The 19197-nt window shown below is 38.8% G+C and overlaps 1 protein-coding gene and 1 non-coding gene across 2 annotated transcripts in view; both read left to right on the plus strand.

The window, feature by feature from the left end:
- Positions 1-19197, plus strand: part of SYCP2 (synaptonemal complex protein 2) — a 102996-nt gene that overhangs the window by 16930 nt on the left and 66869 nt on the right. The window contains exons 8-17 of the mRNA XM_054723881.1: positions 924-1009; positions 1268-1302; positions 2136-2278; positions 2564-2616; positions 3903-3948; positions 4476-4568; positions 12408-12468; positions 15195-15343; positions 16494-16568; positions 17030-17176. Of these exons, the coding sequence (XP_054579856.1) occupies positions 924-1009; positions 1268-1302; positions 2136-2278; positions 2564-2616; positions 3903-3948; positions 4476-4568; positions 12408-12468; positions 15195-15343; positions 16494-16568; positions 17030-17176 (888 nt within the window). The remainder of the gene's footprint in view (positions 1-923; positions 1010-1267; positions 1303-2135; positions 2279-2563; positions 2617-3902; positions 3949-4475; positions 4569-12407; positions 12469-15194; positions 15344-16493; positions 16569-17029; positions 17177-19197) is intronic.
- LOC129151038 (small nucleolar RNA SNORA7) lies at positions 97-236 on the plus strand. Its single transcript, XR_008557846.1, has one exon. It is a non-coding gene; the product is annotated as a small nucleolar RNA SNORA7 (small nucleolar RNA).

Here is a 19197-nt window from a genome sequence, read left to right on the forward strand (position 1 = left end):
TTAGGAGTTCTTAAGTATTAAATACTAAAAATAACCTTAATAGTGTGTAGATGTGTGTACATTTGTATAACCATAAGAATAAATATTAATAAGGTCAACCTCCCAGGACCGCGTCTGGCGAGTGGCTAATATTCTGCCAGCTTCGGAGACGGGAGGGAAAACAGGCCTGGCAGAGATACCCATTCCATTCCCTGCTTGCTCGGTAGCTGGTGATTGGAAGGCACTCTGCAACAGTGCAAAAAAACAAAACAAAACAAAACAAACAAATAAATAAATAAATAAATAAATAAATAAATAAATAAAAAATAAGGTCATCTTTTTGCCTTCCTAGTTCTTAAAGTGATAATAAACATATGTTGTATTGCAAAGAGTATAACTATTTTAAGTATAGAAATCATAGTATATTCTTTTTTATTATATTCTATGTGTTTTTTTGTATTCACTATTTTATACTTTACTAGAGGCCCAGTGCATGAAATTTGTGCACTTAGGGGTGTCCCTCAGCCCAGCTGTGCCCTCTCGCAGTCAGGGAGCCCTTAGGGGATGTCTGACTGCCGACTTAGGCCCTCGGGAGCAGGCCTAAGCTGGCAGTCGGACATCCTTAGTGCTGCCTTGGAGCTGCTGCACTCGCCAGCCGTGAGCCCAGTTCAGGGCTTCTGGCTGAGCGGCACTCCCCCTGTGGGAGTGCACTGATCACCAGGGGGCAGCTCCTGCATTGAATGTTTGTCATTCTGTTGTTTGGTCGATTTGCATATTAGCCTTTTATTATATAGGATCGTCTTTACCCTTCTCCATTCCCTGCATAAAATGCTATGATAAAAAAATAAGCTTCTAAATGTATATACCTAGAATATTTTTCTAAAACTGTAGTGTTTCACTGAATATAAAATATTGATGGATTATCTTTTTCTTTTCTTTCCTAGACTCTAAAAAAAATGAATGCTATGCTTGACAAAATGCCTCAAGATGCCAGGAAAATACTCCATAACCAAGATGTGTTAATTCTCATGTAATAATTTGTACTATATTGCTTTAATTAGTGGTTCAAGTCAAGAATTTAATGGATGTTTTATAAGGCAACTGTGAATTGCATTAATAATTAAAACTTATATAACTGTTGTAGGTTTCTATTATAATTTATAGATATAATTTCTGTAAAAGTGTGATGCTAGCCAATTGAAATTTTAGTGAAGACCCTCCCCAAACATATAGGCTTTTTATTTAGTTGATACTAGTCTAGTATATAATCTATTATTTTGATTCGTAGGAATAGTATGGGAGAAAGGATTTTAGATGCTGGAGGTAAGTTTTTTTTCAAAATTGTTTATATTTGAAGTTATTACATACATAATAGAAAGAATTATTTTAGCCAAAATATGTTAACGTTGTAATGTAGTGAGATTATGTGAGGGGATTATAAACTATAGTCAATCAATTTTAATTACTTTAACAAGTAATTAAAGATAAATATCTGTGGGACTGAAATAATAATTAAGCATGATAACAGGAGTTATTAAATATAATTTGTACCCAAGTTGTAGATTTATGAATAATAATTTTCCAATATATTTTAATTACTTTTGCTAAAAAGTGCCTCAAATGGTATTTTATGAAGTTAGGAGGTTAAATATTCCTGGGATTAATAGATTTATTTTTAAACAATGTGTTTATTAAAAGAACTCAAATTTTCTTTCCTAGGTTTCATATGAGAATTTTTTGATCTCGTGATTTTATCTATAGAATAAACTTAAAGTACTTTGGAATAACTTTAAATAACACATAACACAAAAGGAAAACAAAGATTCTGTGATTTATAGGCCATTGTCTGAGCTGTTTAACAGTTCACAGCTCTAATAATAATGGAATGCATAGTCTTTGAATATTTGGGAGTGTCTCTTAAGTAAACTTTAGAAGTTTTTTTCACTTTTGTTAGTAAGCTTATTTTGTTATTTGGGCTGTATTCATTCCTATAATAAGGAGCTAGTTTTAATTCATATGAAGAAAATGGCAAGAGATAAGTAATTTACACGACTGTTTTCTTTATCTTGCTAGTTGTAATACATTATAAAATATATTGACATTTATAAACTCTTAATTTTCATAATTTCAAATAATGGATTAACTTTTTTTTCAAGATTATGACTTACAAGTAGGCATCGTAGAGGCTTTATGTAGAATGACAACAGAAAAACAAAGACAGAAACTGGCGCGTCATTGGTTTTCAATGGATTTTATTGCTAATGCATTTAAAGGAATTAAAGACTCTGAATTTGAAACAGTAAGTAGTATAAAAATAAATTAATAATAGTTTTTAAAAATTCTATGCTTTTTAAATATGTTTTTTATTATTGACATTATTACAGATGACCCCCATTTCCCTCCTTTGCCTCCTTACCCAGTTACTACCCCACCTCAGGCCTTCACCCCCACTATTGTCTGTGTCCATGGGCTATGCATATAAATATATAAATTCTTTGGCTAATCTCTCCCCATCACCCCCCTACCTCTGAGATTTGTCAATTTACTATGCTTTTTAAAAGTCTTTCTTTTTTGAAAAAATTAGGATTGCAGGATTTTTCTCAACCTTGTAAATGGCATGCTTGGAGACAAGAGAAGGTAAATTTAATGCAGATTATTTAATTTCAGGAATAGGCATGTGAGGCTGAGTGATGTAAACTTTTATCACTTTGATAATGACAGAAGAGCAGAGTATTTGCAGTGCCTGGCACCTTATAGGTGCATAGACACACTGGATGGCTGAGTTCACATTCCCTTTACTTACTAAGGAAATTAAAAATAGGGTGATGGGTAAGTGCAATGAGTCATATTATTTGGATTTAAATCATACATTTCTCTTTCTATTCTAACATTGGGTGGATTATTTAACCTTACTCGCCTCTGTTTCTTTATCTGTAAAATAAAAATACTAATAATACATACTTAATATGTTTGTTGTGAGGTTTAAAGGAGATAATTATATTGGAGTACTTGTAATCATATCTCACCAAGGAAGTACTCACTTAATTCAGCCATTTTTATTAGGAGTACTAGAGGCCCAATGCATGAAATTCATGCATGAGGGGGTGGTGCCTCAACCCGGTCTGCACCCTCTTGCAATCTGGGACCACTAGCTCCTAACCGCTCACCTGCCTGCCTGCCTGATTGCCCCTAACCTCCCTCCCCTGCTGGCCTGATTGCCCCTAATCGCCCTCCCCTGCCAGCCTGATTGCCCCCAACCGCCTTCCCCTGCTGGCCTGATCGCCCCTAACCTCCCTCCCCTGCTGGCCTGATTGCACCTAACCGCCCTCCCCTGCTGGCCTGATTGCACCTCACCGCCCTCCCCTGCCAGCCTTATTGCCCCTAACCGCCCTCCCCTGCCAGCCTGATCCCCCTAACCTCCCTCCCCTGCCGGCCTGATCGCCCCTAACTGCCTCTGCCTCAGCCCCCACCTCCGTGGCTTTGTCCAGAAGGAGGACCGGACAACCAGATGTCCGGTCGACCCGGTCTAAATATTACCCTTTTATTAGTATAGATTATTCACTTATCTTCTTTTCCCATCTAAGGTCTATGGGAACTTTTATTGTATTAATAGTACAAGCTAAGATGGGAATCTCTGCTCAGAGTCAATAGCATGGAATGTAATAGCAATCTCTGCTCAGAGTCATTCACTTCAGACTAAATGGTAGTTTGAGTTGTATCCTCAAAGTAATATGCTTTCTCTACAGAAATAAGTTTCCATTAAGCTCTTTTTAAAAGTAATAAAAGAGATGTAATTTTATTTAAATTGTTTTGACCACTGCCTGATTTTCCTTTGATCCTAGGCATGATTTCTATGGCTAGTCAAGCTTATACTGTTGTAAAGTCTAATTAATTTTTTTCTTTATCTCAAACTTTTGTTTCAGGGTCTTTACATATCCTTGTTTATCAGCATTTCTTGATAAATATGAGGTAAGTTTAAAATTAACATGTATTTTTGTTATTGGATAAATTTTGATGCAAGGGCCAAGTGAATTACGGATTACAAAGTGACAAAAACTTTAACAATAGTCATAATTAGAAAAAAAATAAGTTGGTCTATTATTCTATATCTAAGAGACATTTTATAACATAGCGTATTTGTAGCTGTAGATAAATGAAATACAAAAGGCTATATTTCAAATATTTTTCTGTTTCCTTAATTTCATTATTGATTTATCATTCATGAATATATTCAAACTAATACTTTCAACCTTTATTTGCACTTGGAATATTCGTGATTGAGCTTAGCTAATTTCTGTGTATAATACTAAGCAGCATTTTTTTATTCTTTCTAAATTTATTTAAATTCAGTACTCGTCTCCTCTATGTTCCCTCACCTTCCAGCTATACTCTTAAAAACAAAACAAAACACTCAACCATGAATTACATGATCATAATTCTCCATTGTCACTTTTAATAGCATAGGATATATTAGTTTTATATGTTTATTTTATTAGCTGCAAATACCATCAGATGAAAAACTTCAGGAATTTTGGATAGATTTTAATCTTGGGAGCCAGACCCTATCATTCTACATTGCTGGAGATGATGTAAGTTTTATTCCCTCTGTATTATTTTATATGTATGTATATGTATATATAAAATGTCCTAATTCAAACCCTATTGGTGTGGCTCAGTAATTGAGCATCAACCCATGAACCAGGAGGTCTTGATTTGATTCAGGGTCAGGGTACATGCCTGGGTTGCAGGCTCAATCCCCAGTAGGGGACATGCAGGAGGCAGCAGGATCAGTGATTCTCACTCATCATTTCTCTCTCTCTCTCTCTCTCTCTCTCTCTCTCTCTCTCTCTCTCTCTCCCCGCCCCCTCTCCCTTTCTCTCTAAAATCAATAAAAAATATATTTTTTAAATGTCCTAACTCAATTTAACAATGTAGCCCTAGCCAGTTTGGCTTTGTGGATAGAGCGTCAGCACAGGGATTGAAGGGTCCAAGGTTCAATTTCGGTCAAGGGCATGTACCTTGGTTGTAGGCTCAATCCCTGGTCCTGGTCAGAGCACATGTGGGAGGCAATCAATCGATGTCTCTATCTCACTCTCTCCCTCTTCCCTTCCACTCTCTAAAAATCAATGGAAAAATATCCTCAGATGGGAATTAACAAAACACACACACACACACACACACACAAACAAACAACCCAATTTAATAATATTGATTTCATTGTATATTTTTGTAAGTATTTCAATATATTTCAGTGTTATCTCAGTGATTTTTATTAGTATGATAATGTGTGGAGAGCAGCTACAGTGTTTGGACAGGTTCAAGCCTTGGACTAATGAGAGGACACAATCCTCTCATGGCAAAGCCACATGCAAGTCCCAGCACAATTATAGCCAAAGGCTATAGTTGTAAGCTTGACCTTATGGTCTGAACCTATGGTCCCAGGAGGCTGAGTTATGTGGGCTTGATATAGAGTTCAGGTCATGTAATTGAGTAAGATTTGAAACCCATGAGAACATTATAAACATCTTGACCATGCCCTTACTTTGCCTGGTGAATCTGGTTATAAAATAAAGACTTGACTTGCAGGCCGTGGCACTGTCTCTCTAAGAGGGCAGTGTCCCACCTAGCCCAAGTTTTATTCTCTTGTCTTCTTTAATCCTTCACCGCGCCCCCTCAGGTTCACCCATGGCTATGCTTGTGCGGCACAGTAAAGTATCAAGCTAATCCTATATAATAAAAGCCTAATATGCTAAGTGTCTGGTCCTCTGGTCGGCTGTTCAACCAATCAAAGCGTAATATGCTAATGATATGCAAAGGCCGCTCAACTGCTTGCTATGACCACCAGGGGACAGATGGTCGACTGGTCTACCAGGTGCTATGATGCTCACTGACCACCAGGGGGCAGATGCCCCAACTGGTAGATTAGCTTGCTGCTGGAGTCCGGCCAATGGGGACTGAGCGAGATGGGCGGACATGCCATATAGCACTCCCGCGTCCCTCCCTGGCCCCAATTGTGCACGGGGAGGGGGGTCCCCTTGGCCTGGCCTCCGCCCTCTCGCAATCGGGACCCCTCAGGGGATGTCGGAGAACTGGTTTTGGCCCAATCCCGCAGGCCAGGCTAAGAAACCCCACTGGTGCACGAATTCATGCATTGGGCCTCTAGTTAGAAATAAAAACTATTTCTGATGATTAATGCAACAGAAAAGAAAAATTAACACTAAATTTTATTACTATTTTTTTAACAGCTTTTCAGAAATAAGTTACATGTTAATGTCAGATAAAAGTTAATATTCACATGAATAAAGTGAATTGAGTCTAGAAAAAAACAACAGTTACTCAAATACAGAGGCACTCAGAAATAATATTAACAGATGACAAATGCTCTTATTCATTCATATAATCTTCTGCTTGAAAATAGTAAGGAGTTGATTCTTATTGGTAGTATTTTGAAGTGAATTTTAGTTCTTTTCCTTCTATGGTATATGGTAGCTATGTTTAAAACCTCCAATCAGGTGGTATTTTTTCTACTGACCTCTTTTTAACCTGAGGAAAATTCTTGAACCTTTGTTTCCAAATAGCTGCTCCTTAATATTTGGTACTTTGGGATACTTTAGCTCAAACTGTATAATCACTTTGCCCAAATCTGAGCAAAGAGTTTATCTGTATGTACTAATCTAATTGTGTCACCTGATATTATAATGAAGCATTAGTCCTTTTAGTTGATCTCTTGTAAAATCCTGCTTTTTCTTCCAGTTCAACTCATAAAGGTGAACATTAATCAAATGCCTTTTAGAACTTCCACATACCTTTGTTTCTTTTTATTTTATAGTACTTCTTAAGACTGCTTGATTAAAATGGAGTTCCAAATACTAGCACTGCTTCTCAGGGGCGCACTGACAGTTTTCATTAGTTTATTTATTCCTGCTGGATTTCTAGGAATATTTTGTTTATTTTTATTGATTTCAGAGAGGAAAGGAGAGAGAGAAACATCAATGATGAGAGAGAATCATTGATTGGCTGCCTCCTGCATGCCCCCCCGCTGGGAATTGAGCTCGCAACCCTGGAATGTGCCCTGACCAGTAATCGAACCATGACCTCCTGGTTCATAGGTTGATGCTCAACCACTGAGCCACGCCAGCTGGGCTATAGGAATATTTTTAACTGGATTTTCTTCAGAAACTGAACTTCAATTTTGGGAGAAGAGGACAGAATCTTGGGAGAAGATGACAGAATTGTATTGATATAGTTCCTGCCTTCATTCAGCTTGGTTTATTGGATGATGTAGACAAGAAAATAAGCAGTATAATATTAAACATGATTGGGATAGCATAAAATGCATTTATAAGTATTTAATGCCTGTTACGTTCCAGACAATGATTTGGAGATGCTAGGAAATTCTTTTTTCCCCAAAATAGAGTATTTGGAATCCTCTCTCCTCTGGATTTCTATAGCAGTAGTACATTATCCCTGTATTCTCTCTTACTAGAAGCCATTCTACATGAGCAGCTGCTTAAAACCCTTCTTTTGCCTCTTTACTGTGGTGTAGATGTTCTTTATGATCTTGCCCCTGGCTATTGCTCTGACAACTCAGACTGTTCTTTAGGCTTACTATGTTCCAGCTGCATCTTACTTTTTTCTGGTCCTCTAATATAGATTACTAGAGGCCCAGTGCATGATTGAATCATGCACGTGTAGGCTGTCTGTCAGCTGGTCGGGACCTGGTGTGGCCAGCAGCTCTGAAGTCCCTGGGCCCCTAGGGTGAGGCGGGGCAGGGGCGTGGTCCTCCGGCGGCCGGAGCCCAGGCTGGGGTCTTGCCTTCGCCTTCCGCCCAGGAAGGCTGGGGCCGCCACCGCCTCCTCTGCCTTCCGGCTCCCTCATGAGCCCTCCCTCGGCTGGCCCCGGGCTGCGCAGAAACCCGCGTCCTCTGCCGACACCGCTGCGCGCTCCTTCGGCCCAACTGCCGCCAGATTCCTCCCCCAGGAGCCGCGCAGCCCGCCTGCCCGCGCCGCCTCGTCAGCCGGGGCCTCCAAACACCTGGCTCACTGCCCCAGAGGCCCCTTCTGTGCCGCAGCACAGCCATGGAGCAATGCCGGCCCAATCACCACCCCGGCCACCCCAAGTCCCGCCCCCTGCGCCTCCTGCTGGCCCAATCGTGGGCGTAGCGGAGTGATGGTAATTTACATATTACCTTTTTATTATGTAGGATGCCCATTTTAGGTCTTTCTGCTTGTTGGCTCTTCTGCTTAGAAACCTCCTCCAGATCTTTGTATCTTAGTTCCTTCCCATTTAGATTTCAGCACAAAGCCCACCTCTTTATAGAGGTATTCTCTGGTAACTCAACCTAAAGTAACCTTTCAGCCATATCACAACACATTATCCTGCTTTATTTTCTTTATAGTAAGTTATTTCCACTTAAAAGTCACTGTGTTTGTTGTTTGTTTGTTTGTTTGTTGTCCGCTTTCTCCCCATTGAATGTAAGATTCATGAAATCCAGAACCCAACTTTCTCATTTATAGCTATCCATATCTTTACTACTAAAAGGGTAATATGCTAATTAGACTGGACATCTTCTGGACATCCTTCCGGACAAAGCCATGGTGGCAGGGGCCAAGGCAGAGGTGGTTAGGGGCGATCAGGCTGACAGGGGAGAGCAGTTAGGGCAATCAGGCTGGCAGAGGAGAGCAGTTAGGGCAATCAGGCTGGCAGGGGAGAATAGTTAGGGCAGTTAGGGGGATCAGGCCAACAGGGAAGAACAGTTAGGGGGATCAGGCCAGCAGGGGAGAGCAGTTAGGGCAATCAGGCCAGCAGGGGAGAGCAGTTAGGGCAATCAGGCCTGCAGGGGAGAGTAGTTAGGGCAGTGGTTGGCAAACTCATTAGTCAACAGAGCCAAATATCAACAGTACAACGATTGAAATTTCTTTTGAGAGCCGAAAACAGACTTCTGCGCATGGGCCACGAAGTTTCAATCACACTGTACGTGCACACCTGCACGTGTTATTTTGTGGAAGAGCCACACTCAAGGAGCCAAAGAGCCGCATGTGGCTCGTGAGCCGCAGTTTGTTGACTACTGAGTTAGGGGGATCAGGCTGTCAGGGGAGAGCAGTTAGGGGTTATCAGTCAGGCAGAGGTCCCAGATTGGAGAGGGTGCAGGCCAGGCTAAGGGACCACCCCCCCTCCCCCGCGCCATGCATGAATTTTGTGCATTGGGCCTCTAGTTTATTATAAGAATGAATAAATAGAATATTCAAAAAACTGAAAGAGCCCTGGCTGGTTTGGCTAAGTGGATAGAGCATCAGCCTGCAGACTGAAGGGTCCCGCATTCAGTTCCGGTCAGGGGAACATGCCCAGGTTGTGGGCTCCATCCCCTATTGGGGGTGTGCAGGAGGCAGCCAATCAATGATTCTCTCTCATAGATGTTTCTGTCTCTCTCTCCCTCTCTCTTCCTCTCTGAAATCAATAAAAAATATTTTTTAAAAAAACACTGAAAGATATATAGTATGGAAATAATAAGGCAGTGTGAAGCCAAATAATTAAAAGTAGGAGGTAACATCCATTTAATGAACATTAGGAACTATGTGCCAGATATGTACTAGGTGCTGAGGACCACACTCATGTAAAATATTCTCCTAGTGGGGACAATGGATTAAAATGGGACAAGACCAGAAGCAGGTAGGAGACTTGCAATAATCCAGGTGAGAAATAATGGTGGCATGGTTTTGGAAAATTACAGTGGGGATAAATGGAAACAGATAGATTCTAGAAAAACTTGAGAACAGGTAGAATTGAGAAGACTTGGTGATTTGTTTGTAGTAAAAAGAAGAAGGATTAATAAAACTGTGGTAACTGGATGGTTGGGAATGCTGTCATAGGAGGATTAGTTTTGTAGGGAAAAGATGATGAGTTCAGCTTTGAGTGTTTTGATTTGCAGATATTTGTGGAATATTTAGCTGAGGATATCTGGTGGACAGTTAGATATACTGGTCTGACATTTAGGTAAGGGAACTGATCCTTAGTAGAGATTTAGAAGCTATCTAAATATAGATGATAAATAAAATCATGGATTTAATGAATGCCTAGATGACAGAACTGTGAAAAACACACATTTATACAGGGGAGGTAGAAGAGATTTTGGCCTGGAGGATACTTGAAGAATGAGCCAAAAGAGAACACAGTTAAAAGGTATGTTATGGAAGGCAAGGGATTGGTGTTTTCATGAGGAAATGATCCACACTGTCAAAAATGTTATCAATGAAAGAGCAGTTACACTTACGAGACAAGGATTTAGACATTCCTGGAAAGCTTCAAGCTAAGGGAAAGAGCACAATAATAGCTCAAGTGTGATGTGGATTCAAGGGAGGGATTTTTGTTAGGTACTTTCTTTTAAGGATAAGAACTTACTAAAATTGATGACTGGGATGGTAGGTTGAATAAAAAGTTGATGCCAAGAGAAAGAGAGTGTAATGGAGGGAGAGTAGGGGATGAAGATGAAATAAGATGGACACAAATTTATTGGTAACTGTTGAAACTAGGTAAGCACATATTTTGCATTAGTTATAATTTCTACTTTTTAAAAATCTGCTTAAAATTTCCCATAATATAAAAAAAAATGTAAAGGAAGACAGTGAACCATGTGCCTCCATATGCAAGGAAGAGTCATTTTGAAGTTAGTAGATGATAACCAGTAGGTACTGGCACAGAGTATGTCACTTGGCATGGGCCTGAAAGGTAACATCTGTGTTTTACACACAAAGAAACAGAAAGCTGCTCAAAGCACTGGGGAGAGATGATTCCAACACTTTCCTCCTGACCCAGAGCTTTTGAGTTATGGAAGAATTAGCACCTTAACTGAAGAGGGTTATAATGGTAGTGTTGCCATCAGGGTATAGACTGGTTTCAATTAGGGAGAATTTCTGTCCTATCTAATAAAAGGGTAACATGCAAATTAACCACTCAGTCACAAAGATGGCGGCGCCCATAGCCACAAGATGGCTATGTCCTCTCAGCGCTGGAGTCCCCCAATCCCGGAGGGGAGCGCGGGGCGGCCGTTAGTGGCCTGGTGGAATGCTTGCTTCATTGCCGAGGTGACAAGGCAAGCATTCCACCCTGGCTGCGGAGGGCCTCTGGGCAGTGAGCAGCAAGGGAGGGGGGAACACTTGCATTGTCACCCCAGCGATGAGATAAGCGTTCTGCGTGCCGGGCCGCGGATGGGCCTCTGGATGCAGAGAGCCTCTGGCCAGCAGGCACAGAGTGGCCAGGCCCCACAGAGAGCTACTGGCGCACAGATTCATGTGCAGGGCTACTAATAGAATGAGAATGAGTGGTCCTTAAGTAACTACAAAACTGCATCTATTTTTCTCACAGATTACTGGAAGGTTTTAGGATCCCATCTCTTAGGAATGGCAACCAATGTTCACTGACTTTTTTGTTAATTCAATATTTTATTCAGTTATACACATTTTCTTTTTTTTAAATATATTTTTATTGATTTCAGGGAGAAAGGGAGAGGGAGAAAGAGATAGAAACATCAATGATGAGAGAGAATCATTGATCGGCTGCCTCCTGCACACTCCCTACTGGGGATCGAGCCAGCAACCCGGGCATGTGCCCTTGACTGAAATCAAACCTGGGACCCTTCAATCCATAGGCCGATGCTCTATCCACTGAGCCAAACCAGCTAGGGCTATACACATTTTCAATGAAAGTACTTGAAGGGGAAAATATTTTAGGTTATTACTGTGCATTCAATGTTTAAATCTAAGGACAGTCAACAGTGGGAATTGAGGAATGTCTATTTCACAAAACACTTCCAAGGAAGAAATGAAAGGTTTTGATAACATTTTTGTTGTTGTTTTTAATCCTCACCTGAGGATATTTTTTCCATTGGTTTTTCAGAGACAGAGGAAAGGAGGGATGGAGGGAAGGAAGGAAGGAGAGAGAGAGAGAGAGAGAGAGAGAGAGACCTGGATGTGAGAGAGACACATTAACTGGTTGCTTCTTCCCTGTGGCCTGACCGGGATATGGAGCAAACCTGAAACCCAGGTACATGCCCTTGATCAGGAATGGAACCCCTAGACCCTTTGGTGCATGGGCTGACACTGTAACCACTGAACCACACAGGCCAGGGCAGGATTTGGTAATTTTTTTAAAGGCATCTTGAAATAAATATTAATGGACAGTCACTTTTTTGGTCAAGAGTAGAAAACCATAAAATTAATACCATTATTTCCTTTTAAGAGTGAAACAAATAAATGTGACATGTATAATGTATTATGCAATCAATAGATGGAGCAAGAAACGTGCTATATCAACTGGTTACTTAGTAATAAATAACCATTATTGTTTGTATAACTGAAAAATTGTGATTATAGAAGCTTTAAAGCAGAAATAAATTATTTGTTTATATTTAAAACCTGTGTTTAAATTTTAAGGATCATCAGTGGGAAGCAGTCACTGTGCCTGAGGAAGAAGTACAAATATACAGCATTGAAGGTATTAATATTATTTTCTATGATTCTTTTCTTTACTCTTATCATATGGAATACAAGTTGGATGCTGTCTGGGAAAACAAAATAGGCTAATGAAAGCAAAGTCAACATTTTCATTATGTTCCCCTTCATAAATTTGATGGTTACTTTTCCCCCTCCCACAATCTTCCAGCTCCCTCCTGTACTTATTTCCTTCTCTGTCTAGTCTACAGCTCATGAACAGTCACTTTCTTGTTCATATGTTCAAGGTCTTGTCCTTCCATCCTTTTTGTTTGATTAGATCCAAACAGCTGGAATTGCATAACCCTGCTGGACAAAAGCAGACAGCTTGGCAGACTGGCACCACTGCAGGTTCAGATATCAAGAGCTATTAGTCATTGCAATTGGCATGGGGTAGAGCAGCAGTCGCCAACTGGTGGTCTGCAGACCACTGGTGGTCCGTAAGGTCTGAAAGGTTGGTGACTGCTGGTTTAAGGAAACCTTTGGAGCAGCGGTCGCCAACTGGTGGCCATGAAGTTCGAAAGGTTGGCGACCGCTGGGGTAGAGCATCATGACAGTTCATATTTGTATTTTCCTAATGACCAGTGGTATTGAGCACTTTTTTATGTCCTTAGTGGCCATTCATGTGTCTTCCTTTGTGAAGTATTTATTTAAATATTTTGTCCATTTTTTACTGGACTGCCTTCTTTTACTTTGTTTTTGAGTTCTTACATATACTGAATACCAATTCTTTGACAGATATATGTTCCATGAGTATTTTTCTCCCAGTCTATCTCTTACTTATTTATTTTCTTAATGGTCATTATGAAATGGTCCTATTTTGCCTATGGTAATATGATTTGCTCTGTAATCTACTTTATCTAACATTAATATACCCTTCTAGCTTTTCATTGCATGGCATATATTTTATTTTTAACTTATTCATGTGTGTGTGTGTGTGTGTGTGTGTGTGTGTGTGTGTTTAAGGATCATCTATACATATATATAGTGGGTTTCTTGTAGTTGTCATCTACTGGCTCTTGTTTTTTAAATGTAATTATTGATAAACTTTAAATTTACCATCTAGCTCTCATAAAACCCTGCCATTCCACCTGCCATGTTTCTATTTTTCTCTCTTTTTCTTCTTTTGTATTAATTAATTTTACATGCTTTTATTGTATCTCTTTCGTTGGCTTTATACTCCTTTTCTTAGTGGTTGATTTAGGGTTTGATATATCTTTAACCTAATAGCGTGCATGTTCAAGTAATATTATACCCCTTTATGTAGAGTGTAAGAACCTTGTAACACAATATACTTCCAACATATTATAAAATGTTTCCTCACTCAATTTCTCTCTCTCTCTTTTTTTTTCATTGCGGTAAAAAAGAAAAAAAAAAGCATAATATGAAATTTACCATCTTGGCCATTTTTAAGTGTATAGTTCAGAATATTAAGTATATTTACATTGTTATGAAATAGATCTCCAGAACTTTTGTCATCTTGCAAAATTGAAAGTCTGTATCCATTAAACAACTCCCCTTTCACCCCTCCACCAAGCCAATGATAACCACCATTCCATGTTTTATTTGTATGAATTTGACCATTAAGTGGAATTAATCTTCATCTCTAAAGCCTGAAAACTTAATGTGGAAGCTCATGACTCCCCTCCCCCCAAAAAACAAACAAACAAAAACTGGCAAAGTTTGAGTTAGAAAACGTTGCAACTATCTTCAAACAATTAGTAATTCTTAGTTCCATCAAAGGACATTACTGTGGAAGTTTCATGACTGTATAGTTGCAAAAGCAAGTAAGACATTTTCAGCTGGGTAAGCCTCATAAGAATCAGAGTATTCTAGCCTATGGGGACTTGTGTCCTATAGGGTAGGTCACTGAGTGGCCAGCAGAGCTTTTCCTGATGTAGGGATAAATTTTTCTTCTTTGTATGCTCCTTTTCCCTCAAGATAATTTCCTGCCCAAAAGTATACATGGGGCGCGGGGAGGCTGGGGGTGTGGGGGTGGGGAGGTGGGGGAGGAAAAAGTATACACGGGTCAGCAAGAAGAGCACCACTGGAGGTTGGACAGAGCCAAAGTGGCGGTTAGCCCATAATACAGGCACAGGCATTGGGTGCCAGATAAATCTGATGATTTTTTGGAGGAAGGGAGGTTAATACCTCTTATAAACTGGCACTTACAATATCTTCTTTTACTGGATTGATAAATTCATTGAAGGTTAGCACTATATCCTTACTTCAAAATTTCCTAGCATTCATGTTTTTAGCAAATGCTGTTTGTCTACTGTCAACATGTTTGTAACTACTGTGGATTTAATAAAAATGTTTGAACAGATGCTTATGTATAGAAATATAGTTATTTATAGAATTAGCTCTTTTCTTTGTTTGCCTCTTTTAAATTAAGAAAATAGTGTTCTCAGATCTGTTCAAGGACTATTTATTAAGAACCTGTTGGTGTTCAGAATGTATTCAGAGCTTTAACTCATTAGTTATTATATGGCCCAGTAATTTATAGATCAGGAAATGGAGGCTCTGAAAAATAAATTGATTTAATTTTTTTAAAAAAATTGACTTGATTTGTTTACATAGATACTATTAGAATTAATTTAAATACTGTGAAATTCTAAAAGTTAACATTTAGAATTTACTTTTATTAATATGCTGTATACTTTTCTTATTTATAGTATACCTATAGAGTAGTATCATAGAAAGTAATCAGTGTGATTTGTTTGTGTACAGAGAAAGAATCAAAGAAGCTACTGACCATAATTCTGAAAAATATTTTAAAAATTAGTAACACAGAAGGGAAAGAATTGCTTTTGTATTTTGATGCTTCATTAGAAATCACTATTGTGACACAAAAACTTTTTGGTGCAAATAAACATTGGGTAAGTGTTTAAACTATTTATAATAAAACCCATTATTTTCAGATTCTGGAACCTTTTGGTTACTTGGGATTATAAGTTTTATTAATTTTTTTCTAGAATTTTTTAAATGACACAGAGATTTTCAGTTCTTTAAATTTTTATTGGAATAGCCATCAGATAGCTAGCCATACCCTTTGAGATACCTATTAGGAAAAATTTCAGATGGCAAAATTAGCAGCAGCTACTAAAAGCATTTAATGAATTCCTGCCAACTATTTAAAACATAAAATGAGACAAAGCCCTGTTTTCAAGATAATAAATATAATTTGTGAGAATTACAGAATAAACCTCAGAATATGTAAATAAGTGACATAAAGAAAATGAAGTATAGACATTGAGGGAAGAGAATGCTCTTTAGGAATTAGACTTGAAAGAAAGGCTATAGAGATGGGGTTTGAATGGCCTTTGAAATTGATGGATTAAAGTAGGTAAGACCCTTTCCACCACATCATGAGTTAGATATTGTCTAACTGGGAATCCAAGATGACAATTCATGTTATGTTTGGGGGATATAGTCTGTCGACAAGTTCAGGTAACAAAAATACCATAGACTAGGTTGCTTAAACAACAAACATTGATATCTCACTATTCTGGAGGCTGGAAAGTCCATGATCCCAGGTACCAGCAGACATGGTATCTGATGGGGGCACTTTTCCTGCTTCATTGTGGCCATCTTTTCACTGGGTCCTCACATGGTGGGTAGGAAAGGTGCGGGAGCTCTCTTGAGTCTCTTTTATTAGGGCACTATCCCATTTATGAGGGCTCTATGTTGGTTAGCTCATCCATCACCTCCCAAAGGCCCTGACTCCTAACACCATCACATTGGGGTTTGGGCTTCAACATGAATTGGGGTGGGAGCACAATCAGTCTATATAATGTAAAAGATTTATGGTAAAAAAATAGAGAATATGTTTATGAGCAGCCCTTGCCAAAATGACAGGCTAAGAAGACTGTGGTTAGTGGGGAGTCATTAAAGTATTCTGAGAAATATATTTATATATACAAAATAATGACTTGAAATAATTTGGCAATTTTGAAACATATAGGAATAATTATATTAAAATAGAAAGAGCTAGAAGAAAATGATATCACTGAATTAATTTAATTTTAGGAGTTTACCAGAAAACAAGGTATTTCAATTGCCGAAACACCTGTGCATATACTTTTTGATGCAAGTGGATCACAGGTATGTGTCTAACTTACTTGATTTTAATCATTGGGTTAAGTTTAACTCAAATAATAGCACAATAATAAAGTTCATGTTGGAGGGTAACTGTCTAAAAATAAATTGTCTAAACATGGATAATGCTTCAATAAGATATAAATGATTTTTAAACATTAATGATTATTTGAGTACAGAAGATAGATAATAAGTTTTTAATCTATACCAGTTTTGGTAAGTTTAAAAATTAGAAGTATCTGTCCTTCCACTAATGCAAAAGCTTGTGTTAGGTCTATTAACATTTTTAAAAGTAGTTGCTTTTAGTTGAGTTATTTTGTAAGACTAAAAATTATAACAGTACATAGAATATGGAAAGAATTGACCTTCGGAAAGAATTGACCTTCAGAAGTGTGAGATGTCCAATGGTTTTTGAGGATGTCCTATAGTTTGCAGTTTTAAATATTTTTTTCCGCATTCCCCAACAGATTCTTGTGCCAGAAAGTCAAATCTCACCCATTGCAGAAGAACTCATTAGTTTGAAAGAAAATCCTAACTCCCAAAAGGAATTTGCTAAACCTCCAGAATACATCAAAAATAGTACTCAAGGGGACAGAAAAAATAGTCAATCTGAGGTAAATATGGTGTCAAAATAGTTGTTTATAAAATAGATAGATAGATAGATAGATAGATAGATAGATAGATAGATAGATAGACAGATAGATAGATTAAATTATTGCTATATATAATTACAGAGAAAAGCATCTGTAACATTTCAAAATACTTTCCCTGCCTTTTATAAATAGAAACAAAAAGTATGTTTTAGAAAATTATGTTTATGTGTAAGGGTTAGAACAAGGTGTAACCTATACTTGGAAATTCCAAGTTAGAGATATAACCTTTCTGTCCTCTGTTTTCCCCTCTTCCTGTGCCATTGAGGATCTCCTCTAGGCCACGTCCTGTAGCACCATTTCTCAGCCTCAGCCTTCTTCATCATAGCTTCCTGGGACACTGAACATTGCTAACAGCCCTCTCTTCCTTAATGTCCTCCTATTGTTTGACTTCTATGTTAGTATTTTCTCTACCTTCTTCTGTTACTATATCAGAAATACTGTCTCCCTACCTCCAGAAAGTAGATTTGCTGTCAAAGCTTCATACCCCAAATCCCTGTGCCTTCTCCTTTAGTGAGCTTCCTTCCTATGCATAATTTAAGCTCTTAAAGCTCTATAGCTACATCTCCACTTACTGTTTTAATATTTCCTTCTCTATGTGTCTTCAAGCCCTTTTCTGAATTCTAACAGATAAGTCTTTATCTTTCACCTCAAATTTGTATCTGCCTTCATCTTATATAATAAAAGGGTAATATGCAAATTAACCCTAATGGGAGAACAACCGGTTGCTATGACATCACTGACCACCAGGGGGCAGACATTCAATGTAGGAGCTGCCCCTGGTGGTCAGTGCACTCCCACAGGGGGAGCTCTGCTCAGCCATAAGCTGAGCTGACAGCTGTGAGTGCAGCGGTGGTGGCCGGAGCCTCTCCCTCCTCCTGGGTAGCACTAAGGATGTCTGACTGCAGCTTAGGCCCAATTCCCCAGGGATCGGGCCTAAGCTGGCAGGTGGACATCCCCTAGGGTCCCGGGCTGCCAGAAGGATGTCTGGCTGCCAGCTTAGGCCTGATCTACGGGTAGCGAGCCTAAGCCAGCAGATGGACATCCCCCAAGGTGTCCCGGGCTGCGAGAGGACACAGACTGAGCTGAGGGACGCCCCCCACCACCAAGTGCATAAAGTTTCATGCACTGGGCCTCTAGTACTTCCATAATGAACCATTGACAATATCCTTGATTCCAGCCTCTTCTCCCCCTTACTACAACCAATGCGTTAGTGATTGTGTTTCCTAGTATCTCCCTACTCTCTACCTTGTTCCTTTCATTCCTCTTTCACTTACCTCGATTAACATATTAACCTCTTAATTTATCTTTGACAACATTGTTTTTCCTGTGAGCTACCTTATATGGTAGAACACTGGTTTTTCTTACTCTTAGCACTTTTCTGCTCAGAAAACTTTGTGATCTGTGTTGATCTCACTCAGTCTAACCTTTGACTCTGTTCTGAGACTACAATTTTACTCTATCAAAATGCCCTTCACTTTAAGAAGGTCAGTTGCTTTGCTCTCTTTTTATGTCATGGTCATGCTTGACTTGATACTTTTACTTCTGTTGTTCCTGTTTTACCTTTACTCATCTAAGGTGTATGTACATTTTCAAGTCTTGGTTCATTTTCATCTTCTTCCTAGAGTTTTTTCTGATTATTTCAGTGTTTACTAATCTTTTATCTTTAAGCAACTATAAATCACACAGGCTTTTCCATACACTTTATTATGTTTGTTAGGATTTTTCCCTTTAGTTTTGTATCTGTCATTAAATTTAAAATGTCATCTTATATTTCCCTTAGATGATTATATCATAAAAGGCATTTTTATGTCTTTATATCAGAATCATAACTTGAGTACTTACTAAAATGCAGATTCTTGGACTCTTCTCCCCCCCACCCCCCCGGCCCATCTTATACCTACTGAATCATATAGGACCTCTGGGAAAGATCTTAAGCACAGTAAAGTTTTAAAACATTGCAGTATTATGAAATAGCCGCTATG

This window comes from Eptesicus fuscus, chromosome 12 (genome assembly GCF_027574615.1).
Source record: "Eptesicus fuscus isolate TK198812 chromosome 12, DD_ASM_mEF_20220401, whole genome shotgun sequence".
NCBI classification, from domain to species: domain Eukaryota; kingdom Metazoa; phylum Chordata; class Mammalia; order Chiroptera; family Vespertilionidae; genus Eptesicus; species Eptesicus fuscus.